Raw genomic sequence first — 26,052 nt, 5'->3', positions numbered from 1 at the left:
TCAGGCATGTAGGATTTTAACACATTTGATCCCTCTGTTCTTGGAGTGATAAGCTGCCGCCTGAGGTGTCTGTCAGATTTTTGATATATTCTTGCTCATCTGTCTGTGTACAAACAATATAGTATTCTGGAAACTCCTCAGCTACTGTGTACAGCAAACATGGCTATCCCTAGTTTAAGGAACATCACAACAGTTGTCAGGTTTAGTTGCCTCCATAACTGGAATAGGTGGAGCAGTAAAACCTGTCCTCCTATGGCCAGCTGTAGTTGTACATGACTCACCTCAGTTGGGTGACTGGTGGATACCGGTGTTCGGTCGGGATCTGGGTGGTAAGACCACTACTGATCCTTAAAACAGGCAGAAAGGCTCCATTATAAGTCTGTGGACTCATCTCATGCCCGCTTATCCCCACTTGTTCTAATGAACAGTGGTGGTTTAAACACTCAGAACCCGACTGATTGATGTAGTTTAACCTATTTTCCTGTGCTGGTTCAGAGGTAGGCAAAAAATTGCCGCGATTTGTGAGCTCCTGCATAATGGGTACAGTTGTCTCTGGAGTACCGCAGTCCCTTGATTCTTCTGAGGGACTTTGGTTGACAAAACGTGTTAATGCTTTAAAAGTTGTCCTTTTCACCTAATAGGGCAGCATATGAGCCATCTATATTTGGTCACCAAAATCTCCTTGCCTTTGGTTACATCCTGATCCTTTTCTGTAACCTAGAAAGCAGTCGGAGCAGAGTAACCACCAGAATGAGATTCAGTAAGGGGGTGATGTAGATACTTTTTATGGAGCATTACATCAGAAAACATTAAAAGTCGCTGATCTTTAAATAATCTTTTTTTACCACCCATATTGGGAAAAAAGAACGGCACATTTTAAGGACACTTAGGAGAGCCGGGTAGCACTAGGCTGCAGCATCAGGTAACAAATAAACCTTAAGTGGTTTTAATCCCATCCTTTATTACAAGGAGCCTGTAAAAACAAGTTGCTTCTCTGGTTCCAAGACCATAACTGAGGCCGTGGAGAAATGAAATAAAACTTTGCATAAGTGGCATTGGGGAATTTTAAATGCAATTTTCTTGCCTTGTTCTGCAAACAATTACTCACCGATGATAGAGCTGTTACACTTATTGTGAACACTTCACAAAATTAATAAGACCACAGATGACAATGTAAAAATTTTTTCACCGAGGACTCCGCTCACTAATTTTATTTTCCCTATCTATTTTTCTTTCTGCCTGTGAAGAGCGAGAACTATTGGAGTAATAAACCCAGAAACATTTGTCAACCGCAGAAACCACAGAGGCGCCCCTGCTCCGAGCTCCTTAAGTACCTGACTGCAAATGATGACTCTCCTCAGACCAAATCAACAGAGAGCAGGACGAACAACAGACTTGACAAATGCACCAAAAAGAAGCCCTGCTTACATCCTCAGCCACATTTTCAAGGTAGGTTGGGGACGCGTAGATGTGCTGCACTACATGGAAAATTTAATGTTGTCTTTACTCATTCAAATGGATATGCATGCCGCGAGCAGCGCCAGAGCGTATGGCAGGACTTTTCTAAGCTTGCCTTCTATATGTGCGAGCATTGAGGCAATCCTTGTATTCTACATGTAACATGTGAAGATCTTATGATCAGAGCAGAATACTTTAATACATAGTTGCTGTTTCATAAAGCGTAGCCCCCTCTATGACATTTGTATACCCTAATGGGGAAGGCGATAGGGGATGCACTGATGGGACAACCCTCTTATCTCTTTAGCTCAGCAATATTTAAGCATTGACATGCCTCTTAAGTTAAGACAGACAGTAGATTTACTTGAAGTCCTATGTAAAATCCCACACAATGATATTACAAAGTGTCACGCCGAATGACAAATTGAACTTTTTTACATCATGTACAGATGTAGCAGAGCTGAGTTTTACATGGTGCGGAAAATAAATAGTTAAATAACAAATGTAACCTTGTTCTAGCAGTATTGATTGGATTAGATAGTTGATAGTAGATAGATAGATACCATATGTAGAGGATAAACCGCAGCACTCCAGTAAATTAAATGGTGAAAAAAGATGAATTTATTCCATCCAATAAGATGCAACAGTTCGGTCGCCCAGTGCGAACATTTTTTAAGCATGCTTGAAGATGGCCGAACTGGGCAACCGAAACGTTGCATCTTATTGGATGGAATAAATTCACCTTTTTTCACCATTTAATTTACTGGAGTGCTGCGGTTTATCTTCTGCATATTGGGATTGTGCCTGTGACCCGGCTTTTACGACTGCTTGCACCTGCTCACCTTGTTATTGGGAGTGCTGCTCTACCTATTTGCTGCTAGATAGATAGACAGAAAGACAGACAGATAGAGAGGGACAGAAAAATAGGTATGAGATATGAGACAGATAGATAGATAGGAGCTCTTCAAAAGATTGGTGAAAAATTTGAAATGTTTTATTCTATTAAATTGTGAGCAGGCACAATGTTTTAGTCCTCTCCATGGCCTTTCTATACTTTAGATGAAGCCTAAGTCATATTGGAGTCAGTATCTATACCCCCAGTGATTGCCTTTTATTCCTGTCCGCTGTTTCTGGTCTGCATCTTCATCCATCAGGCATGAGATGGGCCCTGTAGCTCTCCTGCCATCCGCCCAGTACCCTGTACCTGTCACATACAGATCCCCGGTCAGAGCGGCAGGGCGAGCCCTAGAGACATATTGCCATGGAAGGTCTGAAGTTTTGTCTATTTCATGCCTGATGGCTTACTTTTTCTCCATTACTCTTCCTGATGTAACTCAGGAAATATCCATTTTTTTATTGCTAAATAGCATGCTTAATGAGTAATTTTCCACATGGTAATTCCAGAAGGGCTTTAGGATTTTTTTTTCCCTCTAGTGTACACTCGCTTGTCTATAAATCAAATCTCTTTACTACAACATGCAAAAAAGCAATAAGCCATTTCCTTAAAGAGAAACTATCAGCAAAATACACTTTTATATTAGCCATAACTGCAAATATACTTTTTTATTATACTTTTTATTTTGTTGCAATTAGTTTGCTGGAATAATCTGCTGCAAGGGTTGCTATCTCATAGATAATGCCATGTACATTTATAATAGATATTTCTCCTTTAATTCTGATTAAGAATATGCAGATTTGTGTGAAGCTACACATTCTCAACCATTGCTTGATGCATACCCATCACCATAAATAAGTCTTCTGTCCATGTCCAAGTCATAAATTAATGTATTAGAATAGGTTTAGTTAGTAGACAGTCTTTAAAGTCTTTGCTTTCTTGAATAAAGTATATAGAATTATCCTGCAGGAAAGAAAATCTTTCTCAGAATTCCCACCTCTTAAGAAGCCTTAAAACAATACTTGGGTTATAAGAAGGGCTGGTGTGGGCGGCAAACTGGTCAATTGCCCAGAGCCTTTGTTTTCTTTGGGCATCTAAATACTTGACCCAAGGAGCAAATGGGGATTGCATTTTGTAAACCTTCACTCTATAGGAAATGAGAGACAAGGATGAGATGACCATAAAATCAGGAGTTTGTCCGGCGCAGAGAAGAACCGTCAGGATGCAGGATAAAATCAAAGGATTTATTGACTGCAACGCGTTTCGCTGCCCATGTGCAGCTTCTTCAGGCACCTGATGCCTGAAGAAGCTGCGCATGCGCAGCGAAACACGTTGCATTCAATAAATCCTTTGATTTTATCCTGCATCCTGACAGTTCCTCTATGCGCCGGACAAACTCTTGATTTTATGGTCATCTCATCCTTGTCTCTACTCTAGTAAGGAGGGCTGCAGTGGACCGATTTACATATTTCACGCTAGACCTTGTTGTGTGTGGGCGCACAACCAACTTTGGTAATTGTATGACAGAATTTGGGTATAAACCTTTGAGAATAATGCATATTAATCTATGCTATGATCTACATTAAAAAATGTATATATATATATATATATATATATATATATATATATATACATACATATTTAAAACAGTTGTCTAAAAGATAACACAAATCTGCTATTGTTCTCATGCCAATCTGATGAAGGGTACCAGAACACCGAAATGTGTCAATTGTGATTCTTACATCTTTTAACAAAAGATAATTTGATCCTTGTGCTTGACAACATTTTACTACGAAAGTCCGTCTCCTGCCATGAGGACAGGATGGTGAGAGAATGTGCCAAGCAAGTGCTTCTCGGCACTGGTTTTAGCAATCAGTCATGGCCTTAATGATGGACCCCGACCAATCACAAGGTATTTACATGTCTCTGAGACATGCAAAAAGTTTGTAACACTTAAAATGTCCTCATCCTGGTTATAAAGGAGATGCCATAGGTCAGGGGTACTCAACTATTTTTAGTGAGGGTCCGCTTATCCAGGTCTGCCATCCAGTGAAGGTCCAAGCTGAACGCTAAGGCCTAGTTTACAAAGAGCGGCCTCAGTGCCATGAAGGAAAGAGCAAATGAGCAACTGAAGTGTGGAGGATGTATGACCTGAATACATCCACACATTGTACCCCTGAATATAATACTGCCGCACACTGTGCCCCTGAATATAAAACTGCCACACACTGTACCCCTGGTATATTACTGCCACACACTGTACCCCTGAAAATAATTCTGCCACACACTGTACCCCCTGAATATAATACTGCCACACACTGGGCCCCTGGTATGTTACTGCCACATACTATGCTCCCGGTATATTACTGCCACACACTATTTCCCTGCAATATTACTGCCACACACTATTCTCCTGCAATATTACTGTCACACGCTTTGCCCCCAAATACATTTTCGACAAACACTGTGCCCTGTACCGACTAATTCTACCTCTGTGCCCCAAATAATTGATGGCACTGTGCCCCCAGAAATAATGATGCCACTGTGCCCCCAGAATTAATGATGCCACTGTGCCCCCAGAATTAATGATGCCGCTATGCCCCAGAATTAATGATGCCGCTGTGCCCCCAGAATTAATGATGCCGCTGTGCCCCATGAATTAATGATGCCACTGTCGCCAGAGTTATTTATGCCACTGTGTCCCCAGAATTAATTATGCCACTGTGCCCCCAGAATAAAGGATGCCACTATGCCCCCAGAATGAAGGATGCCACGGTGCCCCTACATGAACTTTGCCACTGTGACCCTCCAGCTGTTTCAAACTACAACTCCCCTCATGCACAGAGAGAAGGTCATGATGGGAGCTGTAGTTCTACAAAAGAGTCAGAAGTGGGGGAACACAAATTTGTACCTGAGAGCTTGGCTCCTGCCCCATGTCCTGTGCTGTTCCGCTGCTCTGGCCTCTTCTAGTCAGACCTGGCCAGAGCAGCTGATGCAGGCAGTGCTAATCGCGCTGCCTGCATTATAGGAGAAGCGCCGGGCGGCCGGGTAAGGAACACAGTGTTCCCTCACTCCGGGCCGTGGCTATTCATTTGTATTGGTGTCTTAAAGACTCCTATACAAATGAAAGAGGAGAGATCTGGCCTGTGGTCTGGATGACTGGAGGCCACGGTCCGGATCTGGACCACAGTCTGCCAGTTGAGTACCCCTGCCATAGGTCATCAAAGCATTTGAAGACAACTACCAGTATCCTGCAAGAACTTAGAAGTCTAATGCATCAGAACTGTCCCAGAGAAAACTGTTCCTAGCAGTGAACCAATGGCCACTGACATAAGTATCCTCATCCAAGTTATTAAAATAATAGGTATTTTCCCCTCAAAAAATACTTTTTTAGATTCATTCTTTGCTAATTAAAAGTAACACTTTTTGAGAAAAAAAAGGACCAATACCTTGAAACCATAATGTGTAAAGCATCTCGTCGTGAATCTTTATCCCCGGGCAAATGTGCGAAAATGTCAGGAATCTCAAGAAAAAAAACACAATATAAGACATAAGAGATTTGCATCAAATAATATATTCCTTATTGCAGCGAGAAGATAAGAAGAGAATCCATATAAGACAGTTTATTATTCAACAGCTTGTGCCACTTGTAATCTTTGTGCTGGAACAAAAGCTAAGTATTTTTTAAAGCTTAACCCTTTGGGTCCGGTCCAGGGGTCTAAGCTTGACACTTAGTCTATGGTCGGGAGAAGCATTATTCATGAGAGTCATGAGGTCAACATTCGGGTTTCCCTGTATTGTACGAGTCGTTTGCTATGTGTACTTTGTGTGTTCGGTGATTTCATATGCAGTCTGTACGGGGCCATCATTTGTATTCATTATCCTTTAGTCTTACCTTTATATTCTAGGACTAGGAAGCGTCAAAGCACATAATATTATATCTCCGACGGCTTCCCTGGGTATGAGTGCCTAGGATATAGTGAGACAAAATCATTCTCCTTTAGTAGCAGAAAATATCCTTTTTTTACTCATGTCAACCTTGAGTAGATTTGGCAAAAAGCTTGTGACTACTCATATATAGTTAAAGGGGGGGTCTACCTAAAATCATGATGGTAGTCTCTAGTGTGAGAATTATGTTGATTTTCAGTGATAAAAATATTCTGGGTGTTTAAAAGCTCCAAAGAGCAAAGTCACTACTTTTATTCATAAAACATTGGGTGTACAAACTCATAAACCCTATTTTTGTCATTTTCTTACATGACAAATTGATATAATGAAAATTCAAGACTGTTGGAAAATATGGTATAGAACCAAACCTCTAGACTTTTTAGAGTAGTACCACCTGAAGGAAAATATCACTTACATTTATTGAAAATTAAATAAAAAGGTGGTACTTTTCTTAAGGTGGTATTACACTAAAAAGTCTAGAGGTTCTGAAGCTTAAATGTCCTGATTTATCTTTTTTAATATTTCCATGGATGCTACCCTATAAACTGTGATTAGTGCAACAGATTTTGCATATTACGGTATATCAACTTAAAGAGGTTTTCCACCAACAACGCTTGTCACCTGTCTGCAGAATAGGTCATGAATGTCTGTCTAATCGGTGGGGGTTCAACTACTGGGACATCTACTGATCACAAGAACAGGGTTCCCTTATCCCCTGTTTGATTGGAGCCGTCGGTGGGACGTGCCTGTTTCATTCAACTATATGGGCCTAACAGACCTGGTGCTTACTAAGGTACCTTTTTAGGTTAATAGAGTGGAATGGAGGGGTAGCTCCCATGTCCGATGCCTCTCATGGAAAAGAGACCTCTCATTCTCATGGTGGGAGTCCCAGTATTCATATTCTCATTTATCAGACACGCATCACCTATCCTAAAGATAGGCATTCATTTAGGAAACCATTTTACATATTTACTTTAAGAGGAAGATTCAGTACATTGGGGTATGACAAAAATTGCCCCTAGTGGATCCATTATTTTTGGGATCGGTAGACATGTTCCAAATCAAAAACAATAATGTTATATGATAGCATATGAAATTCAATAGATAGGCTTAAAGATCACTTTTGCATCCAGATAACGTCTATAGGTACCCTGATAGAGTAGTACTTTTTAAGACCCTCTAAATTATATATTGTAAGTAATTTTCCACTGCTTATTGTGGATAGAAGAGCTGCTTTGGGTTGTATAAGTAACAGTGCCTTGATGGTGATTTGTCCACTAACATGTCTTCCTTCACTCTATGCACAGAATTAGATGACACCTAAATACATACAGACATTTCTACAAGCACCTGTGGTAGCCCAGTACGGGATGGTGTGTCCCCGTACATTTCTCCTGCCCTGTCAGGCAGAGTCCCTCCATGTCCCCAGGGTCCCCCTTACAGTATAATCAATATTGTATATATATTTGTATTACTAGTGTACTGTTGCTTTAAATATTATACCATGTGCTTGTTACCCAGGAGGCACTAGTAACCAGGTGACCCCCCAAGTTACCTATGGGATCCTTGCTAAGCTCCCCTATAAAAACCAGGGGAGGGGCTGTTATCTTTCTCTTGGAGCTCTTAGCTCTGGTTCCTGAGGTCCAATTCAGTCAAGTTGTGTCAGAGTGTGTCCAGAGTATTGGAGGCCTCAAGCCTAAAGTCTGCCGCCACAAAGTCCGCTCAAGTAAGCTCAAAGTCATCTTCATGTCAATTGTCAAGTCAGTCAAGTCAAGTCTTATATATAGTCACCGTGGCCTGCACTAAAGTGTCTCTACATACTGCAAGTCCCAGCAAGCCTGTGAGGTCCCCCCTGTGTCATTGGTCACAACCTTGGGATATTGGCTGTACTGCATAGACTGTATAACCTGTCTACCCTCAGTAAAGCTATCATTGTCCGTAACTTGGCGTTGGTGTCTTCATTGCCCCCGTGCCTAGCCCAGGGCCAGCGGTATTACCTTCTGGTGGTTAAGGCTAAACCACGCCCTGGCGTTACGACAAGAAGGGGTTAATAACATCTGCCCCCAGGGTCACAACATCTGCCCTGCATTGCACCCCATACCACACACCTATGAATGCCATCATTGACTTACAGCTTTAATAGTTAGTTGTAGTAATCTGCCACTTCTAAAATTAGAGATTCACCTGTTAACAATTCCTTTGGCAAAGGGTCCAACCAGGTCGCTTTCCTATGTAGCTGCACTCATTGTAATGTCAGGCTAGCTTATATCTACAAATGGGCACGCTGGCGTTTGGCAGCTATGCCACCTGTTATTTACCTTCTTTCGGGGGTCATTCCTGAAGAGGAGTGTTGACCTGCTTCAGGTTAGCCTGATGATATATATATATATATATATATATATATATATTGACATTACTTCACCAACTATTCTATTGTACAGCAGTGAATACTTTATGGTAGTCGTCTGTAACCTGTAGCTCCTTATCTATGAATCTCTACTGTATTTATAATGTTATATTGATGCTGAAACTGCACATGGTTTATCACTGCAGGATTGAAATCTAAACATATTGATACCTAACCCGGGGGTGGTGGATTGATAAATGACTGCTAGTAGATGAGAGGAAAGGTCCTTCATCCTGCAACTATCCTATTGGCTTATTGGTATAAACCTTTCAAAGGCGATGCAGTGCCTTGAGTTACGTCAGTGCAGTGGGCCAGCTCAGCTTTTATTAGGAGACATTGTTAAAGAAGCGGGCAGACGGCTGTATTGGTAAACCTTGGGCTAAAGTAACGCCCCCAATACACCAAACAACCTAATTTGCATATCAATGTTACAGGGAAATGGCACACTGGAGGGATATATTAAAGGTAACATAATTTTCAGTGTAATATTCCTTATAAGCCTCTGTCATCAGGTTAGGCTTCCCTAATATGCTGATAGATTCCCTTTAATAACATATGTCATCCAAAACCACATAAAAACATACATTTGGCACACAATAGTATGTAGTACCATTTCTATGTTAGCTACAAACCTTTAAACATATCTACCTTGTTGTTTAAAAATATGTTTCTCTTTCATTTACAGCCAAGTCAACAAGTCTGTCACTTCCTCTGACACCCGAGTCACCAAAGTAAGTATTGAGCAACGACAAGCTTTGTTGGCAAGGGATGGGTGTCTTCTCGTCTTGGCTACAATAGCTCCATTTCAGCTTGTTTTTATAAATATGCGCTGTCTTCCAGTGACCCCAAGGGTTCCCCATTTGAAAGCAAGACTATTGAACGAACCTTAAGTGTGGAGCTCTCTGGAACTGCAGGTAAGTACTTAACTATTATTATCACTTATTAACATATCTGGTACAGCTCTTAGACGGTTCTAGGTTGATTTTGTGTTTTAGGATGAATGTTTGTGGACATTTATTGATAGTTTTGACACTGAAAAGACACAAATGCTCCGTTTCTAAAGTTCCCAGTGCAATTTGGTGGGTCAGGGGTTAGCAATGGTACCTGACAATACTGGATTCTTTGCATTAAGACCGACAAAGGACAAACATCTGCACTGAGTTTATATGTTCACCTAATGTTTCTGTTTCTGGTGATTTGCTATGGGGAATTGTTCCTTCTCTGGACAGTTTTTGACATGGACAGAGGTGTCAGCAGAGAGCACTGTGGTCAGACAGAATAGAACTATACAACTTCCTCTGTAGTATACAGCAGCTGATAAGTACTGGAAGGATTATGATTTTTAAACAGAAGTAATTTAAAAATCTGTGTAACTTTTTGACACCAGTTGATTTCAAATAAAAAAAATTTCCACCTTTACTCCTTCAAGGACCCTTATAATACATCCAACACAGATGTTCTAGAACCCATCCTTAAGTTGGTTTATTCCACCATCTCCTCATACTCGAATGCTCCCCTTACCTACCAAGATGGGATGTTGAGGCATGGTCTGGTGTGTGGATGCCATTGGTGGGTAAAGTTCAATGGCTGAAACCCATATAAATCTAAAACAGTTTTTTACAATTGCATCCAGTTTAGGCAGTAAATCTGTAGCACATCAGTATTAACCTGGAGACCAGTAAGTGTAACTAAAAGAACACCTAGACCAGATACAATTGGATCAGTTAGTCATCTGTAAGATGTTTAGGTCTGTATCAATGAGAAGAGAGGGCCCCATGACAAAGTTTAAAATGATCACCCATTATGGTGCTATGTTTTCCCACCAGAACATAAGTGCCTAGTGTTTGTATCCCTTACACCCCCTTTCTTTAAAGGGGTTCTCCACCATAAGGTGATTTTAGTACATACCTGGCAGACAGTAATGGACATGGTTAGGAAGGATCTGCACTTGTCTTGGGGCTAAATGGCTATGTCATGAGATTACAATAACACTGTGGCTAGCTTTTTGCGAACTTGTATTTCCTGTTTGACTTTTCTTTTTTTAACTACAAATCCCACAATTCCATTGTCCTCCCTCCCACACATCAGCCACCCCACCCATTGAAACATAAATGAGCTGCATCAATCAAAAGACCTGTGTTTTTCAATCAGGGTGCCTACAGCTGTTGCATTAGTTGCAGATTGAAGCAGACAGGCTCCCCGTCATCAGCTGAAAAATCTGAGACAATAGTCATTTTGTAGGCTGTTAAAAATAAGTAGTGGGGTGAAAATCACAGAAGAATTGTGAGAAACCCATCACACACAGGTACAGACACTATATTATGAACTACACTAACTTTACAGCCCCTGTAGCATAGTCAAATAAAAAAGAAATCCTGGAATACCCCTTTAATTCATAAACTACTTTTCTAACCCATGGTTATATGTAATAAACAAGAACAAGTTCTTACCAACCATTATCATTGGGCTAGGAACCAAAACGTCTTCATTGTTTATGCCGTTTAATCTGTATAGATTTGTAGCCTCTGGAGCAAGAAGCCTAAACGCATGCAGAATATGCAACAATTGTGACAAAAAGCATGTAGCTTTTGGTGTGGATTTACTAGTCTTGCCTGCAGGTTTAAAGAGGTACTCCGCTGCCCCAGCGTTCGGAACATTTTCCCCCTCAATGCAAGTCCCCCAATAAGTCTGTAAACTATCCGCAACATAAATTCATATATTGTCGATTTAAAAAAATTCCAAGGCACTTGTTCAAATCTTACTTGGACGGTCGATACTGTAATGTAATTTTCCATGAGCAAATCCACACGGAAAATTCACAGCAAAGCTGCCTTGTGTGAATTTACTTGGATATACTGTATCTATTCATGCTTATCTGAGAATTAGGAAGAGATCTTGATGGGGAACTTAAAAACATAGGCCCAGATTTAAGAATGTCTACGTTAGAGCTATTTTCCCACGTTTATTTGGGTGGTGGGTTTGACTAGCGTGCATCTTATTTATCAAGAAGGTGCAGCAGGATGATGAATTTTGCGCATCTCTGCTGTGGTGGGAAAAGCTCTTCCACATACACTTTTTCTAGACGCTTGTGAGGGAGGGAAGTAGACACTTTCCCGGGTCCTGAATTTGGAAGGTTAGGTGTTTTTACTTACTGTCACAGAGCTGCAGGGACATTTTTACTTGCATTTTAGACGCTACAAACAAATTTGATTGCGGTGTCTAAGGGGTTAAAGCCGGGCATCACCGTGATCTGTGATGTCTGGCATTAGAGATGGGTCCTGGTGGCAGATAGCTGCCAGGACCACCCTGCTATGACCTGCGCTCAGCTCCTGAGCACGTGCCATAGAAGGGGAGTGGGACACTGTCGTCCACAAGGGGTTAAAGGTTGAATTGTGGAAGGCAGAAATTATTCTCACGCCTACTGGTAGGTGGTGTAGCTTTGCGCCTAAAAATGTACCTTTGTGCACAAAATAGCGACTTTTGACAAAAAGTCGCAAATGATAAATACGTGACCACTGCATGGTCAAAAAGAAAAAGTTCTACGACTAGGCAAAAAGAGTGAAACTGTCTATATCAAAAGACGCATAAAAGTCGCTAAATATGCTGCTTGCGCCTGAACTGCGCCAAAACATAGACAAAAGAAATGCTATAAAAACAATGATAAATCCCCACCGTAATGTATTAGAAAGTTACCAAATTGGCCCTATTAACTTTCCTTGTGGATTTCTAAATATCCCCATTCTAATTGAGGAGGCGTTTCTTCTTTACCTCTGTGTTTGTCTCCTCTTTGTGCACATTAGGAATTAGCACTGACAAAACAGACTATGCGGCATGCACCAGCAATACCGCAGTCTAGGCTTTATGAGGGAGCTTATCTTCAGCTGGGATTTTTCCTTTTTTTGTTATCGTTGCCAAAAGAGATTTATCACGGACTAGTTGGAGGAGACAGTTTCCATATTCTCTCATATAAGCTTGTCATTTTGTCTGTTAATTACATTGTTACATTCTTTCAATGCAGACAGGTCCCTTCCAGTCTGTCAGTACACGGAGAGGCAATGGTGGCTGATAGTTTAGTTAAACAAGTGTAACAGGCTCCTGCGAGGAGAAAGAACATATTTCATCTTCAGGTGAAATATGTTTATGTTTTAAGTAGCATGGGGCCGATCACAGAAGAAGAAGCCTAGGGCTTGGAAGACTTGCCTTTCCAGAATCTAGTAGTAAAGTTCCTCAGCCGAAAAATGTAAGGGTGGATGGTTCTCCTGCAAGTTCTCAATGCCAAACATATTTTATTCTACTTTTACTCCTCCTATAGTATACATTATAGGACGGTTGTCTACTGTACATTGCTGATATAGCAAATAAGATCTAATTAGGATGTTCTGCTGTTAGTCGGGCACAAGCGGTTACATGATTGTCCAACGTCCCTGCATATGCAGATGTCATAGAAAATGCTGATAGGTGTAGATAGATATGAGAGATAGATAGATATGAGATAGATTGATAGACATGAGATAGATAGATAGATAGATAGATAGAAGAAGTAGAAGAACAGCACAACCAAATCCATAAAAATATAGAAGGGGTGCACGCAGATCCTGGACCCTTGGTTAGAGGGTCATCACATAAGCAGCAGAAAAAGAACTTGTGGGCAAGATCTTTTTTTGCTAGATAGATAGATATGAGATAGATTAATAGATACGAGATAGATAGATTGATAGATATGAGATAGATAAACAGAAAAATTATAGTGTCCATGTAGAAACCATAAAGTCACAGGCAGGACTTGAAGGGACTACAAAAATCCTTGTGATGTCGGTTCCATTAGGAGCATCCAATAAAAATGCTGGATAAAATAGAGAAATGTCATCGCTATTTTGCTCAGTAAAATGCCAGACACTATAATGGAAAGCCCATTGCTACTATTAAAGTCAATGGGGTTTATCAAACACCATCCATGTCTGCCATGTAAAGGATCTGGCACTTTTGTTATTTCCATTGTTCTGCTCCTATGGCAGTGCAGAACTAATGATGAAGATATGAACACTGCCTGACCTTGTATATTCCCAGAAGAGAACATGCTAAAATATGTAGTGCATCACTGTTTTGCCTTATCAGTAGGAGTATATTTAGTTTTTTCCTGTATTACAAAACCAATGATTGTTAGAATAGCATCAGGGCTGTCATGGAAATGTTATGGTTACATGGCATCCTGCTCATCCATTGTCCCTGACTGCCCGAGGTCTGTTTGTTAGAAGAGATCATTTTCAGATGCTCGTACGAGGTACCCCGTCTTCCCTGACACCGTTGTGACTTTTTGTTGGTTGGTCTGTTTGTTTGAAGTCTACGGAACAGATGCCTTGTTGGCAAATCTGTCAGTGACAACCGGCTTATATCTCTTCTTATGTGATATATGCAATTTAAACACGAATATGCTGATACGACTAACAAATGGCTGTAATGCCATTGTATTGCTGTGCTGATAGCACTAAATCTTAGCTCTTTGCCAACAGATTATAGGAGCTTCATAAAGTGTTTTTTTTAATGGTTTTATCGAGGAAAATGTTTACATCAGCCTGGAACATTTGTCCTAGCGCTAGTTATGGTAAGCTATGTGTGCATAGATTTGATAAGCCGTAAAATGTCATTTCAATTATGAGACAAAAAACATTAAACGTGCCTTTCATGCAAGTGCATTCTTTTGTGGTATTCTAGGATTGTGTGCACTGCGTATTATGTTATAGCTTCATTGTCACATTGTGCTTGTGGTGTGTACTAACACAGTGTTCTAATAAAGTGTAATAAGGGACGCGCTTGAGTGCAAACCGTAACCATCCTGCAGAAAACATCACCCTTGTTAATGGTGCAGATACGGTGACCTTGAAGACGTTGTTGGATCCTCGCTCCACCCAGAGTTATTCATCTGATACAATGAAAGACGTGTGGCCGTTCTCCATGTTATTGAAGATCATTAGATAAATGCATTGCTTGTTACTGTGAACCAGTCATGTGTTCCTGAAGCAGTTTGCTGGGGCTTCATATTGTAGCTACATTCTTATTGTGTCTTCATAGTGCAAGAATAATTTAAGTGGCTTATATACAATTTTTGACCATTGAGGAGCCCATTAGAGAATAGAAAGGTATGTTCAATGTCCGTTGTACTGGTCCATAGATTCTCCTTAGGGGTATGTTCACATGTTTACAGTCTGATGCGTATTTTGCTGCATATTTCCTGCTGCTAATTTTGATACCCATTGACTTTATAAGGTAGGAAAATCAGCTGCAGAGAGTATGCAGCAAAAAACGGCATGTGTGAACATGCTTTAAAGCGTACATGCACCTTCAAGTTACTTTTAAGGGTATGTATATGTGAGGAACAGCACTATTCCTGGTCACTATATAACTTGTACTTGCCATTTTCCACCAGGCAGGCTCCTTCTATAGTTTTCAGTTTTCCCTACGCTAGTGGGTGAAGTCTAGTCTCTGTAAGGTCCCCCATAGGGTATGTTCACACTGAGGAATTGGGGCGGAAATCAAGCAGAAATTTTCTGCCTCAAAATATTGTTACTTTTCCACAAGAACTCTCAGAGATTTTCCGCACGGAAATGCAGGTTTCATGTGGAGGAGGAGTATCAAGTATTTCTATTCATAAAAAAAAAAATTTCATGCACAAATTCCGCGCCAATTCCGCGCGGATCCGCCCGGATTCCACATTGGAAATGCTTCTGACTCAAAAAACAAAAAAAAAATAACAGTGATCTCTATGGGAGAACGACGCTGATTCCGCCTGAAAGAAAGAACATGTTCTTTCTTCAAGCGGAACAGACTTCCTCATCAGAATTCTGCTTGAGGAAATTCCTCAGCGTGAACTGAGGGGCATAAATTCTGCACACCTCTATGGGGATTTTCACTGCTGAATGAATTGGAGAGGAAAAAGCGAGCAGAATTACTCGTGGAAATTCCTCTCCAATTGCTCAGTGTGAACATACCCATATACTGCCCACACAGAAGAGGGGATCCTGCTCTACTTTGTCTTTATAACACACCCTGAGAGGCAGCAGCAACATAGAAGACATTATACAGCAGTACTGAGCAGTCTAGACTGTGAATACAGAATGCACTGTAACACTCATTACAAATGACATCCATGTCTTTGAGTCTTTCTCTGTCTCTCTCCAGACAGTACTTTTCCTCCTCCCTTCCATCTCCATAGACTTCTTTATGCAGCTTAACCTGATACTTAGTTCAGTGAGTTGATCTGTCTCAAAATTGGATTTTCCTCTGATATACCGTATCCACTATTGATTTCTGCAAAGTAAGTACCTTTTTAAGATCTATTGAGATCAGATTGTAAATTTTAAATAGAACACCCTCCCATAGCTAATGGAGAAAAGAAAACTTTGGATGGAGTAGACTCTAGTTGAATTTAGTGGGCACCTCTGCATGTTTTATTTCCCCACTCATACTCGCTCTGAAATAATTGGACATAAATGGCCAGAGCAGCAAATTCCTTCAATACCACCCAAGGTTTTCCTACCCTGGCCAAGCCCATTCAACCACAGACCAGAACTATGTTATCCTAAGCTGCACATATAGACAAACAGTTCTATCAAATCAGATTCATTTTTAATATAGGAAATGTATATTGCCATGCATTACACATTCTTAGAAATCTAGAAGTGAAAACATTATACATTTTAGGAATTGTAAAGTTTCCAATCGTTGAAGCATATTTTCTATGGTTCACACCAAGTGTTAGAATAATCTTATGGGTATTGTTTAGGTCCCAAGTACCCCACTGGGTGTGGTATATCCTACACTCAAAATCTAAGAAATCTGAAATAAAGGATAGTGCTTAAAACTTAACTTTTAAATAAGTTTGCTAAAATTCCACCAAATACACGAGGCCCATACCATATAAAATGGGATATAAGGAAATAGACAGTAGTCCAGGAAAAAAATTTGTTTGGACAATTACTGCCTATTCAATTACCTGAGTAGTATCAAGTTCTCAGGGTTTACAACAAAAGATCTCTAAGATAATTTCACATGAGAACCATGAAAAAATGTATATACACCGTCTACAACGCGTTTCTGTCAGCTATTGTTTGCTGACGTCATCAGGATGGCGTAGTAATATAGTATTACATGAATAGTACATTAGATGCGTTTATACTTAATATTTAAAATATAGAAATCTCATTTATGAAAACCTGCAAGGCATCTGCAAAGAAAAGCTGCAAAAGAAGTTTATGTAAACAAAATTCACATGTGCGGCCACTAATGAGTATGCCTGCAAAAGAAAAGACATATATACCCATTCATCTTTTCAGATCCTTCAGGAGTGTATTCAACCATGTACCAATTCACTGCACATATATCATCTGGTGTATACAGCCTCCATATTGCCTTTCAGATTTAGAGAGATGCCTGAGGAAAGCAAACAAAAAGAAACCAACATTTCCCACTTTCCTGCCCTTGAGTACCTGTAAGAAGAAGTTTTATACAGCTGAGCTGTTACTCACGGTTATGATGTTAACATAATAGCTCCAGCGCTGAGCAGGACCTGCGTGTCAGCATGGAGCCGTTATGATCCAGCTACTGCTGCTCGCGCCGGTTCTTGCAAGCGTCTGACCTCATATCCTCCCCGGGCACCTACGTTATTCATTCTGATGCCTCCTCCGCTTGACGTCAGCGGGTAGGCCGTCAGTAGTGCTGTTCTTAGGACACCCACAGATGATGCGCTCAGGTGCCGATCAGAGAAGTCAGAGGAATTTAAACAAAGAGAGATAGTGAGTTACCATTGGCAGTAATATGTGCTCTTAAGATCTACCATATGCACTATAGGCATTGTGAGAACAAGCTGAATTATAGGATATTGATAAGATCCCTGAGAGAATGATCAATATGATACCCAACCTTATGATATTAGAGTCCTGTTATAATAAAGGGAATTGTGAATGTACAGACCGTAGATCAATAGTGATTTATCACTTATTACTATAGTATATTATTTGGTATATGATTACTGTATACCAGGCAGAGATGATAATAGAATAACATAACAAAAACAGCCAATATGGACTTGATGTTGTTAGCGGAGTGGTGTGACAGAAAAATTATGATTCAATCCTCCCTAAATCTAGGTGGCCGGGACAATAGCAGGGGGATAAAATTGGGGATACACTACACTATAGTAATAAGTCATAAATCACTATTGATCTGCGGCCTGTCCATTCGCAATTCCCTTTATTATAACAGGACTCTAATATCATAAGGTTGGGTATCATATTGATCATTCCCTCAGGGATCTTATCAATATCCTATAATTCACCTTGTTCTCACAATGCCTATAGTGCATATGGTAGACCTTAAGAGCACATATTACTACCAATGGTAACTCACTATCTCTCTTTGTTTAAATTCCTCTGACTTCTCTGATCGGCACCTGAGCGCGTCTTCTGTGGGCGTCCTAAGAACAGCACTACTGATGGCCTACCCGCTGATGTTGAGAGGAGGGGGCGTCAGAATGAATGACGTAGGTGCCGGGGAGGATATGAGGTCAGACGCTTGCAAAGACTGGCGAGAGCAGCAGTAGCCGGATCGTAACGGCTCCGTGCTGACACACAGGTCCTGCTCAGCGCTGGAGCTATTATGTTAACATCATAACTTTGAGTAACAGCTCAGCTGTATAAAACTTCTTTTTGCAGGTACTCAAGGGCAGGAAAGTGGCAAATGTTGGTTTCTTTTTGTTTGCTTTCCTCAGGCATCTCTCTAAACCTGCAAGGCAATATGGAGGCTGTATACACCAGATTATATATGTGCAGTGAATTGGTACATGGTTGAATGCGCTCCTGAAGGATCTGAAAAGATGAATGGGTATATATGTCTTTTCTTTTGCAGGCATACTTATTAGTGGCCGCACATGTAAATTTTGTTTACATAAACTTCTTTTGCAGCTTTTCTTTTTCTTTGCAGATGCCTTGCAGGTTTTCATAAATGAGATTTTCATATTTCTGTATTTTAAGTATTACGTATAAACGCATCTAATGTACTATTCATGTAATACTATATTACTATGCCATCCTGATGAAATCAGCAAACACTAGAAACACGTTGTAGGTGGTGTATATAAATTTTTTCATGGTTCTCATGTGAAATAATCTGAGAGATCTTGTGTTGTAAACCTGAGAACTTGATACTACTCAGGTAATTGAATAGGCAGTAATTGTCCATACAAACAATTTTTTCTGGACTACTGTCTATTTCCTTATATCCCAATTTATATGGTATGGGGCTCACGTACTTGGTGTAATTTTAGCAAACTTAATTAAAAGTAAAGTTTTAAGCACTATCCTTTATTTTAGATTTTGTGTTCACACCAATTGTTGTCATTCTGCATGCAGGAGCTATCTATATAAGGGTTCTATAAATGATAGTGAACTATCATGGGATCTATGACAGGCTCTAAGCTAGTCATACGCATTAGACATGTTGGCTGAACAGTAATGTGAGTGTCAGCGAGGGATAGAAGGCTTTTATTAATTTGCTCTTTTTCTGAAGTTTTCCCATTTTTCAGCCACAGTCACCTATGCGAATAAACATGTAGCTGATATGTTATCTTACAGATTAGATAAGCCAAATAAACAGATCTCCTTTGTGTTTTCATTTTCATTGTATTCCAGCCCGTTTCCCATGCTGTGTGCCATAATGTGACATAAGATTCAACTCTGGATCATTCAGTCATATTGCATGGTAACCCCTAATATTGTGTGTGTTAGTAACCTATACCAACATAATGGGGGGCTAGTCTTAACCCTGACCTTACTGTGTGTGCTTAATCTCCACTTATAGCAGTTTTGTTACAGAGATATTCCCAACTCGCGATATTCCCAACTCGATGTGATGGTGTATCACTGGGTAACACCTTACTTTATGACTGGAGGTCGGACCCCCACTGATTGTGACAATGAAGGAGCTGTAGTGCTGATTCACAGCATAATCCACCACAGCAGGCTGCAGCAACCTGCTCTACAGGAGAACACCAGCTCAGAGCTATACAGGTGTTTAGGGCCATTGTAGTAGTATAGAACACCAAAAGGCGCTGCAGTCTCTTCATTTGCAAGATCAATTGGAATCCCAAAAATTTCACCCCACAAAGGTCACAAAGTGATGGCATATCCTAGCGATGGGAATACCACTTTAATAGAACATGTGAAAAGTCACAATGCTAAGAGCCATCATTGCCACCTTGACATAGCATTATGTTATCACTTCCCCTGAGGACAGTGGAGCCCCTCTCACATTACACCTACTAAAGAGCCACTGACAGACGATAGTCTCATGTAGCTATCTGTTTGTTAAGAAAGTAAGAAAGTTACAGAACTGATATGATCTAATTGACTCTTAACAGTTTACAGTGCAAGGGTATAGCCAATGTATGGAAACAGTCAAGTCAGCATAATGATACAATTCCATGAACCAGCCAGCCCTATTTATGGGATTGTTGGGGGGATTAGCATTTGGACATCTACCAAAGAGACTTTTATGCTGTGTCCACTGGATAACAAGTCCTAGTGATTTTATATTACTTGAATATACTGTCATTTAGGTGGCCGAGAGCTATCTTCCTGACCTGCCCATAGACATGAACATTCCGCATGGCTGAACTTTCCTGTGTCCTTTATAAAGGGAAAATGGGTAAGCTGCAGCAAGGCTGCTTGGGCGGTGGCTTATGTCTACCAGAAAAATTGAGTTGACCAGGTAAATAGGCACAACCATTTGAACGAACTTTGCATAGATCAATAGTACAAGCAAATATAAGAAACATTGTAATGTGTCGTATTAGACAAAAAAATTCCTCCTCCTATTATCAAACTTTTTCCCTCTTTGCCCTCTCCTTTAAGACTGTATTTCACTCTGAAAATCAGCTCAACTTTGTCCTGTATCTGCAAGACAAGTCAATACAAGTATATGGAGGAAGGAAGAGGGAGCTCCACCTACAGCTCTATGAGAACTGAAAATTAGAGATGAATCCTGCATTTGGCAGAAAACCCAGAAGTTGGACCCCCCACCCATTACTTAATGAGATGTAAATATCTCTTTAAATCACTGTAGCACCACATAATACTGTACATTGCTAGGTCACTAAGAACCAGATACTTGTCCCCAAAAGCTTACCAGGATTTGGTTGCTATCTTCAATCTTTTTAAAAGTTTAGAAATTCACATAAGTTTAAACAGAAATGGATGTTGGCTACATGCACATTAAATACATGTGTATCACTGCTTCATAATTCATAATATTCATAATCCTGCACGTGACATTTTCTACGGAGTTTTACCTAGGGAACTGTGAACATCCCTTATAATTTCAGATTTTTTTAGTGTTTACGCTATGTCATTTGTATTGCATCCTCAGAATTGATTGTGTACATATAGTGTAACAGCAGCTTGAGAGAATCCCACTGGGGGCTGTAAAAAAAATCGTAGACAAAATATGCCTAGATTTGCGCTGCACCTGGTACAAACAACTTGTTTCCTATATTTTCCAGCTCAGAACATCCATTTCAAGATTGGGAGGATATTAAAACTATGCCTTATTTCACCTCTCCAATCCAAAGTGTTTGTTTCTAAGAAAGACTGAAGCATTTTTGTTCTATATCGGTTGTCGTCTCTGCGGATATTGTTGTTTACAAATTGTAAAATGTACATCTTTAAAGATAAAAATGGTTGTCGCTGGCTGTGTTTGCCCATTACTTTGTCGTCTTTGTGTCACCGGAGACCTGAGCCTGTTTTATTTGCCTCAGGCAGATGCAGCCGTGCTAGTCTCTGACAGTCTTTGTATTAAATGATTTTGCCTCGTAGCTGCCAATGTGGCAAGGTTTGTGAGTCATCTGGGGAATACGACTTGCAGTCTATAGCTTATGTTAATTTATGGTTTATGCTGGTTCAGAGTTTATACTGGTTCATCCTTATGCTGGTTCATGGTTTGAACTGGTTTCTTGCTCATGTTTGGATTAGTGTAATATAGAAGTATGCTTCATTGCTTGTGCTGGCCTGTGGTATATGCAGGTTATAGGTGGTGCTCAATCGCTTCTTTCATTCTGATGGACTCGTGTTGCTAATAATGTTTCTCATTGTAAAAGCAGCAGGTGGTTGGAGTAGAACGGATGGAAGCGAAAACGACTGCAGTGCCATTCTTTTGCCTTTTAAAGGTGATATAATGAGGATATTTTTTATTTTATTTAGTTTTATGAATATATATATGGGCAGGAGAGATTAAAATATGGATTTATAGATTCATTTAATGATATTTATTATGTTATACTGGTATCTATATTATGATTTATCATAATTTTTCATGGCTGTATGTTCTGTCCTTTAGTTTCAGCAGCTGATATTCTCATTGATCAGTTATGAGTGTCTTGGTGTCTGGGGGAGATTGCAATTATTTTCTGCAGCGGCCACTACAGGAGAATACAAGTATTACATAGTGTCCATTCATCTCAACAGGCGATTTTATTAGGCTACGGTCTTCTGCGGGGTCTTAGTTTGGGGCCTCTGTTGTGGATCATATTTTGAAGTGGCAAACGGAGATGGTCGATCTGCTGTGTGACATACCCCATTGACTTTAATGGAGTCCATCAGGTGGGTGGCCACAATTGTTTTCTGCAGCTACCACTATAGGAAAAGTCAGGTGACAAAGGCTGGGTTCACATCTGCTTTTATAGCTCAGTTTGGAGTTTTGATTGTGGAGATGGCCACTCTGTCACATGACAGATACCAAAGGAGCCTGACAGACCCTCCATCCCAACTTAACTGTCAAATCCCCCAAAAAATGAATAAAAAATATGTTCCTCTGTACCTGTATCCTGGCCATGTACATCTAATTTCTATGCCTCTATCACGAATATATAGAAGTTAAAAATATCCTCTCAGGAGAAGGGGGCGTGTCCCTCCCTTGTGGTAGTGAGAGGTGATTGGTGTGTCTGCTTCATGCAGCCTTATCCATAAGTCATTTCTTGTCCATGACTCATGTACAAGCTGATGCTGCTGCAAGACTGGTTAGTCTCCCAGTAGGTATGGGGACCCCAAGTGGTGGCATTTTCAGGAGCCATTTTCTTATTAAATATTCAAACATATTTAAATAACCATATTACAAAAGGTCTTTAATTTTCATCAGTAACAACATATAAGAAGTTTTTGAATCTGACAGTGCCCATTTAAATAGGATCCATCAGGTTTCTGTCACTTTAATTCATTCAAATTTTTTTGCCCCCCCCCCCCAACTATTTAATAGAAGTCCTTGAGTCACAAGATGAATAAATCACATGACCTGTAATGATAAAAACACAGAGGAAGAATGCCAAAGAAAAAAATGTCAAAACTAAAACACACTAATAAACAACAACAAAAAAACACACTCACACACAAACTGCATATTGGGAGTGCAAAATGATGAGGCACTTTATTGTAAGTTTTTATTTTTTTTATTATTTTTTCAGCTGACAATGCAAAAAATAAGTTGTCACTAACATCTTATTGTTTCCCACCAATCCCTTTTGAATCATTGAGATCAAAATGTGCATTTTTCTAGCCAAGGAAAAGCGCATATAACTGGCAACAGATCTGAGCGCAAAATATTCTGTAAGTGTGAGTGATATAGAGGCACTTGTTTATTATAGAACACATTTCAATGCAGTAATCATAAATACTGCTAAGGTTGTGCTCTGCTGAAATATGGCCGACATAGTGTTGATTGTTTGTGTTATGTGATTTGTCTGACACCCATTACATTCTGGGTAATGGCAGCTATTTGTGGCTGTGCGCAGCAGGCTCCTTTGACAAAAGAAAATAGACAGCAATAAAAACCATAGTCAGAAATTTCATTCGGAGAGGAGTTTCACTGCCTATAGTTTGTGCAAGTGTGATAACAGTGTTCTGTGCTGTCTTTTGTCAGCTCTCCGCCTGTAACACTCACCTGTCTGTTCAGAAAACTAGCAGCGCTCAGAAGCGGCAAACTAAACTGAGATTTTTTTTCAAATGGGGGGGGGACACCCTTGAAAAAAAATTCGGGTCAGGTTTTGATCTTAAAAGATTAGGCTCTTGAAGAGTGAATAGTTTTGTGTTTATACAGCATTCTGCTCTTATAAAAGACCATATGGAAGTTGCGTACCAAACAGTGTTTTCCAACCAGTGTGCCTCTAGCTGTTGCATAACAACAACCCCCAGCATGCCCACACAGTCAAAGGCTGGATGCACATTGGTTATGAAACACTGGTTTAAATATACTGAAAGATTGCCTTGGGGGAGATTTACCAAAACCTGTGCAGAGTACATGTTGCAGAGTTGCCCATAGCAACCAATCAGGTTTCTTCTTTCATTTTTTCCAGAGGCCTTGTTAAAAATGAAAGAAGCAATTTCATTGGTTGCTATGGGCAACTGGTCAACTTTACCTCTGCGCAGGTTTTGATAAATCTTCCCCTGTTGCAGCCTGTAGCTAGCTCTTCAGCAGGTGCAAAACTACAACTCCCATAATCAGAGGCCACTCTAGACTTTGTGAGGCCTTACATAAAACTCAAACATGAGGCATCGGCCAACACCACCAAACCGTCCCTCCCCCAGGCAGTAAATGTAAGAGAGCAGAAAACAGAAAAATAATACCTCTACACCACCACAACATATTAATACTACACTGACTAAATAATACCATCATATTGTTGCCCCTTATTGCCCCACACTTAGTAATTATGCCCCTTTATTGTCCTACACTTACTAATGATGCCCCATCATTGCCCTACACATGGTAATAATGCCCCCTAAGTGCCCCCAATGCTCCATGTAAGGTATGTTTAATAAAAACAAAAAAATAATACTTACCTAGCCTGTTCGCTCCCATGATGCCACTTCGGGCCTCTTCAGGCTTGCAGTCTATGAGACACTCTGGCGAGTTCCCTGGGCAGGAGCGATGACGCCGTATTATGGCGCCGGACATAGCTGGGTGCCTGTCAGAGCATCTCTGATAGCAGGCCTTTCTGAAATTCTGCCCTGCAGTGAAGACTCATGGCTATAGGGGCAAGCCCCAGTAGTACATCCATAGCGATGGCACTGAAAGTGGCGATAGAGTGTACTTATCGCCATTCACTTTAGTTACTTAGCGGGACAAGTTAGGCAGCTACAAAATCCTCTCGAGCGCAAGGCCTTAGGCTGCTGTCTAACTTGCCTAATGGTAGAGCCTCCTGTGCATTTGATGATGGCTTTAAATTTGTCAGGATGTTAGGGCATGATGGGAATTGTAGCTGTGCAAAAGCTGGAGAGCCACAGGTTGGGAAAAACTGACACTTGGCTTGCAAAATGCAGGGGTGACAGGATTGCCCCCTGTGGTTTTGATGATGGTTTTAAATTTGTCAGTCTGTCAGAGCATGATGGGAGTTGTAGTTTTTCAACAGGCCACACTGACATAGAGATTGCATAGCAAATGGGTGACAGGATTGCCTCCAGCTTTTATTTATTTTTATTTTTTTTTAGGCTGTCAGAGCATCATGGGAGTTGTAGGTTTGCAACAACTGGAAATCCAGAATTTTGGAAAATACCAACATCATAGGGCTTGCAAAATACAGGGGGGGGGGGGGGGGGCTTCTGTTCTTTTGATGATGATTTACAATTTGACAGGCTGTTTGATATGCTGGGAGTTGTGGTTTTGCAGCTTGAGGCACCCTGGTTGGGAAACACTGGTATAAAGGCTTTTAGACCATTATTCACAGTCTGTCATGGGAGGTGGGGGAGGGGGCAGAGATTAGACAGGATAGATTCTTCTTAAGCTGTGATATTGTTTTCCTGAAGCTGATTGTTCCTTTATTGACAAAAATAGACCACAGCGATAATCATAATAAATAACCGATCCAGTTCTGTGTGTGGCCTATGAAAATACATTGCATCTACCGGAAACATCTGACCTGCTTTCTGCAGACCATCCGCCAGGATAATGTGTAAAATGGTCATCGCGGAGAAGACCCCACTGAGGAGATTAGCAGTGTTTTTATTGTGCTATAATAGGAATCATTTTTTCCTGTAAAAAAAAAAAATTAAATTATTGTTCCCATAGTAGCAGAAAATCTCTGCATGTAAATGTAGAGAGCAGCCGAGTGTCCTGGTAATGAATTATCGGAACATTGGTATGATTGTAGACACCACAGCTGCAGCCTGAAAGTCATGCTGATCAATGCAAAATGCCTGAACTAATATACCAGACGCAGATACATTAGCACATCTCACACCAGCTCTTTTTCTTTCTTTCTGGAATATAATATTAAGAGGTCTCAATCACTCAGATGCAACAAAACTGC

General features: G+C 40.4%; 1 protein-coding gene across 1 annotated transcript in view; it reads left to right on the top strand.

Annotated features, from left to right (window-relative positions):
* Window positions 1–26,052, top strand: part of PPARGC1A (PPARG coactivator 1 alpha) — a gene marked incomplete in the record, with an annotated part of 122,141 nt that overhangs the window by 71,727 nt on the left and 24,362 nt on the right. Inside the window, 3 exon segments of the mRNA XM_056555607.1 lie at window positions 1,248–1,449; window positions 9,394–9,439; window positions 9,549–9,622. Of these exon segments, the coding sequence (XP_056411582.1) occupies window positions 1,248–1,449; window positions 9,394–9,439; window positions 9,549–9,622 (322 nt within the window).

The sequence above is a fragment of the Hyla sarda genome, chromosome 1 (genome assembly GCF_029499605.1).
Source record: "Hyla sarda isolate aHylSar1 chromosome 1, aHylSar1.hap1, whole genome shotgun sequence".
NCBI lineage: Eukaryota > Metazoa > Chordata > Amphibia > Anura > Hylidae > Hyla > Hyla sarda.
This window is presented reverse-complemented; position numbering and strand designations above follow the sequence as displayed.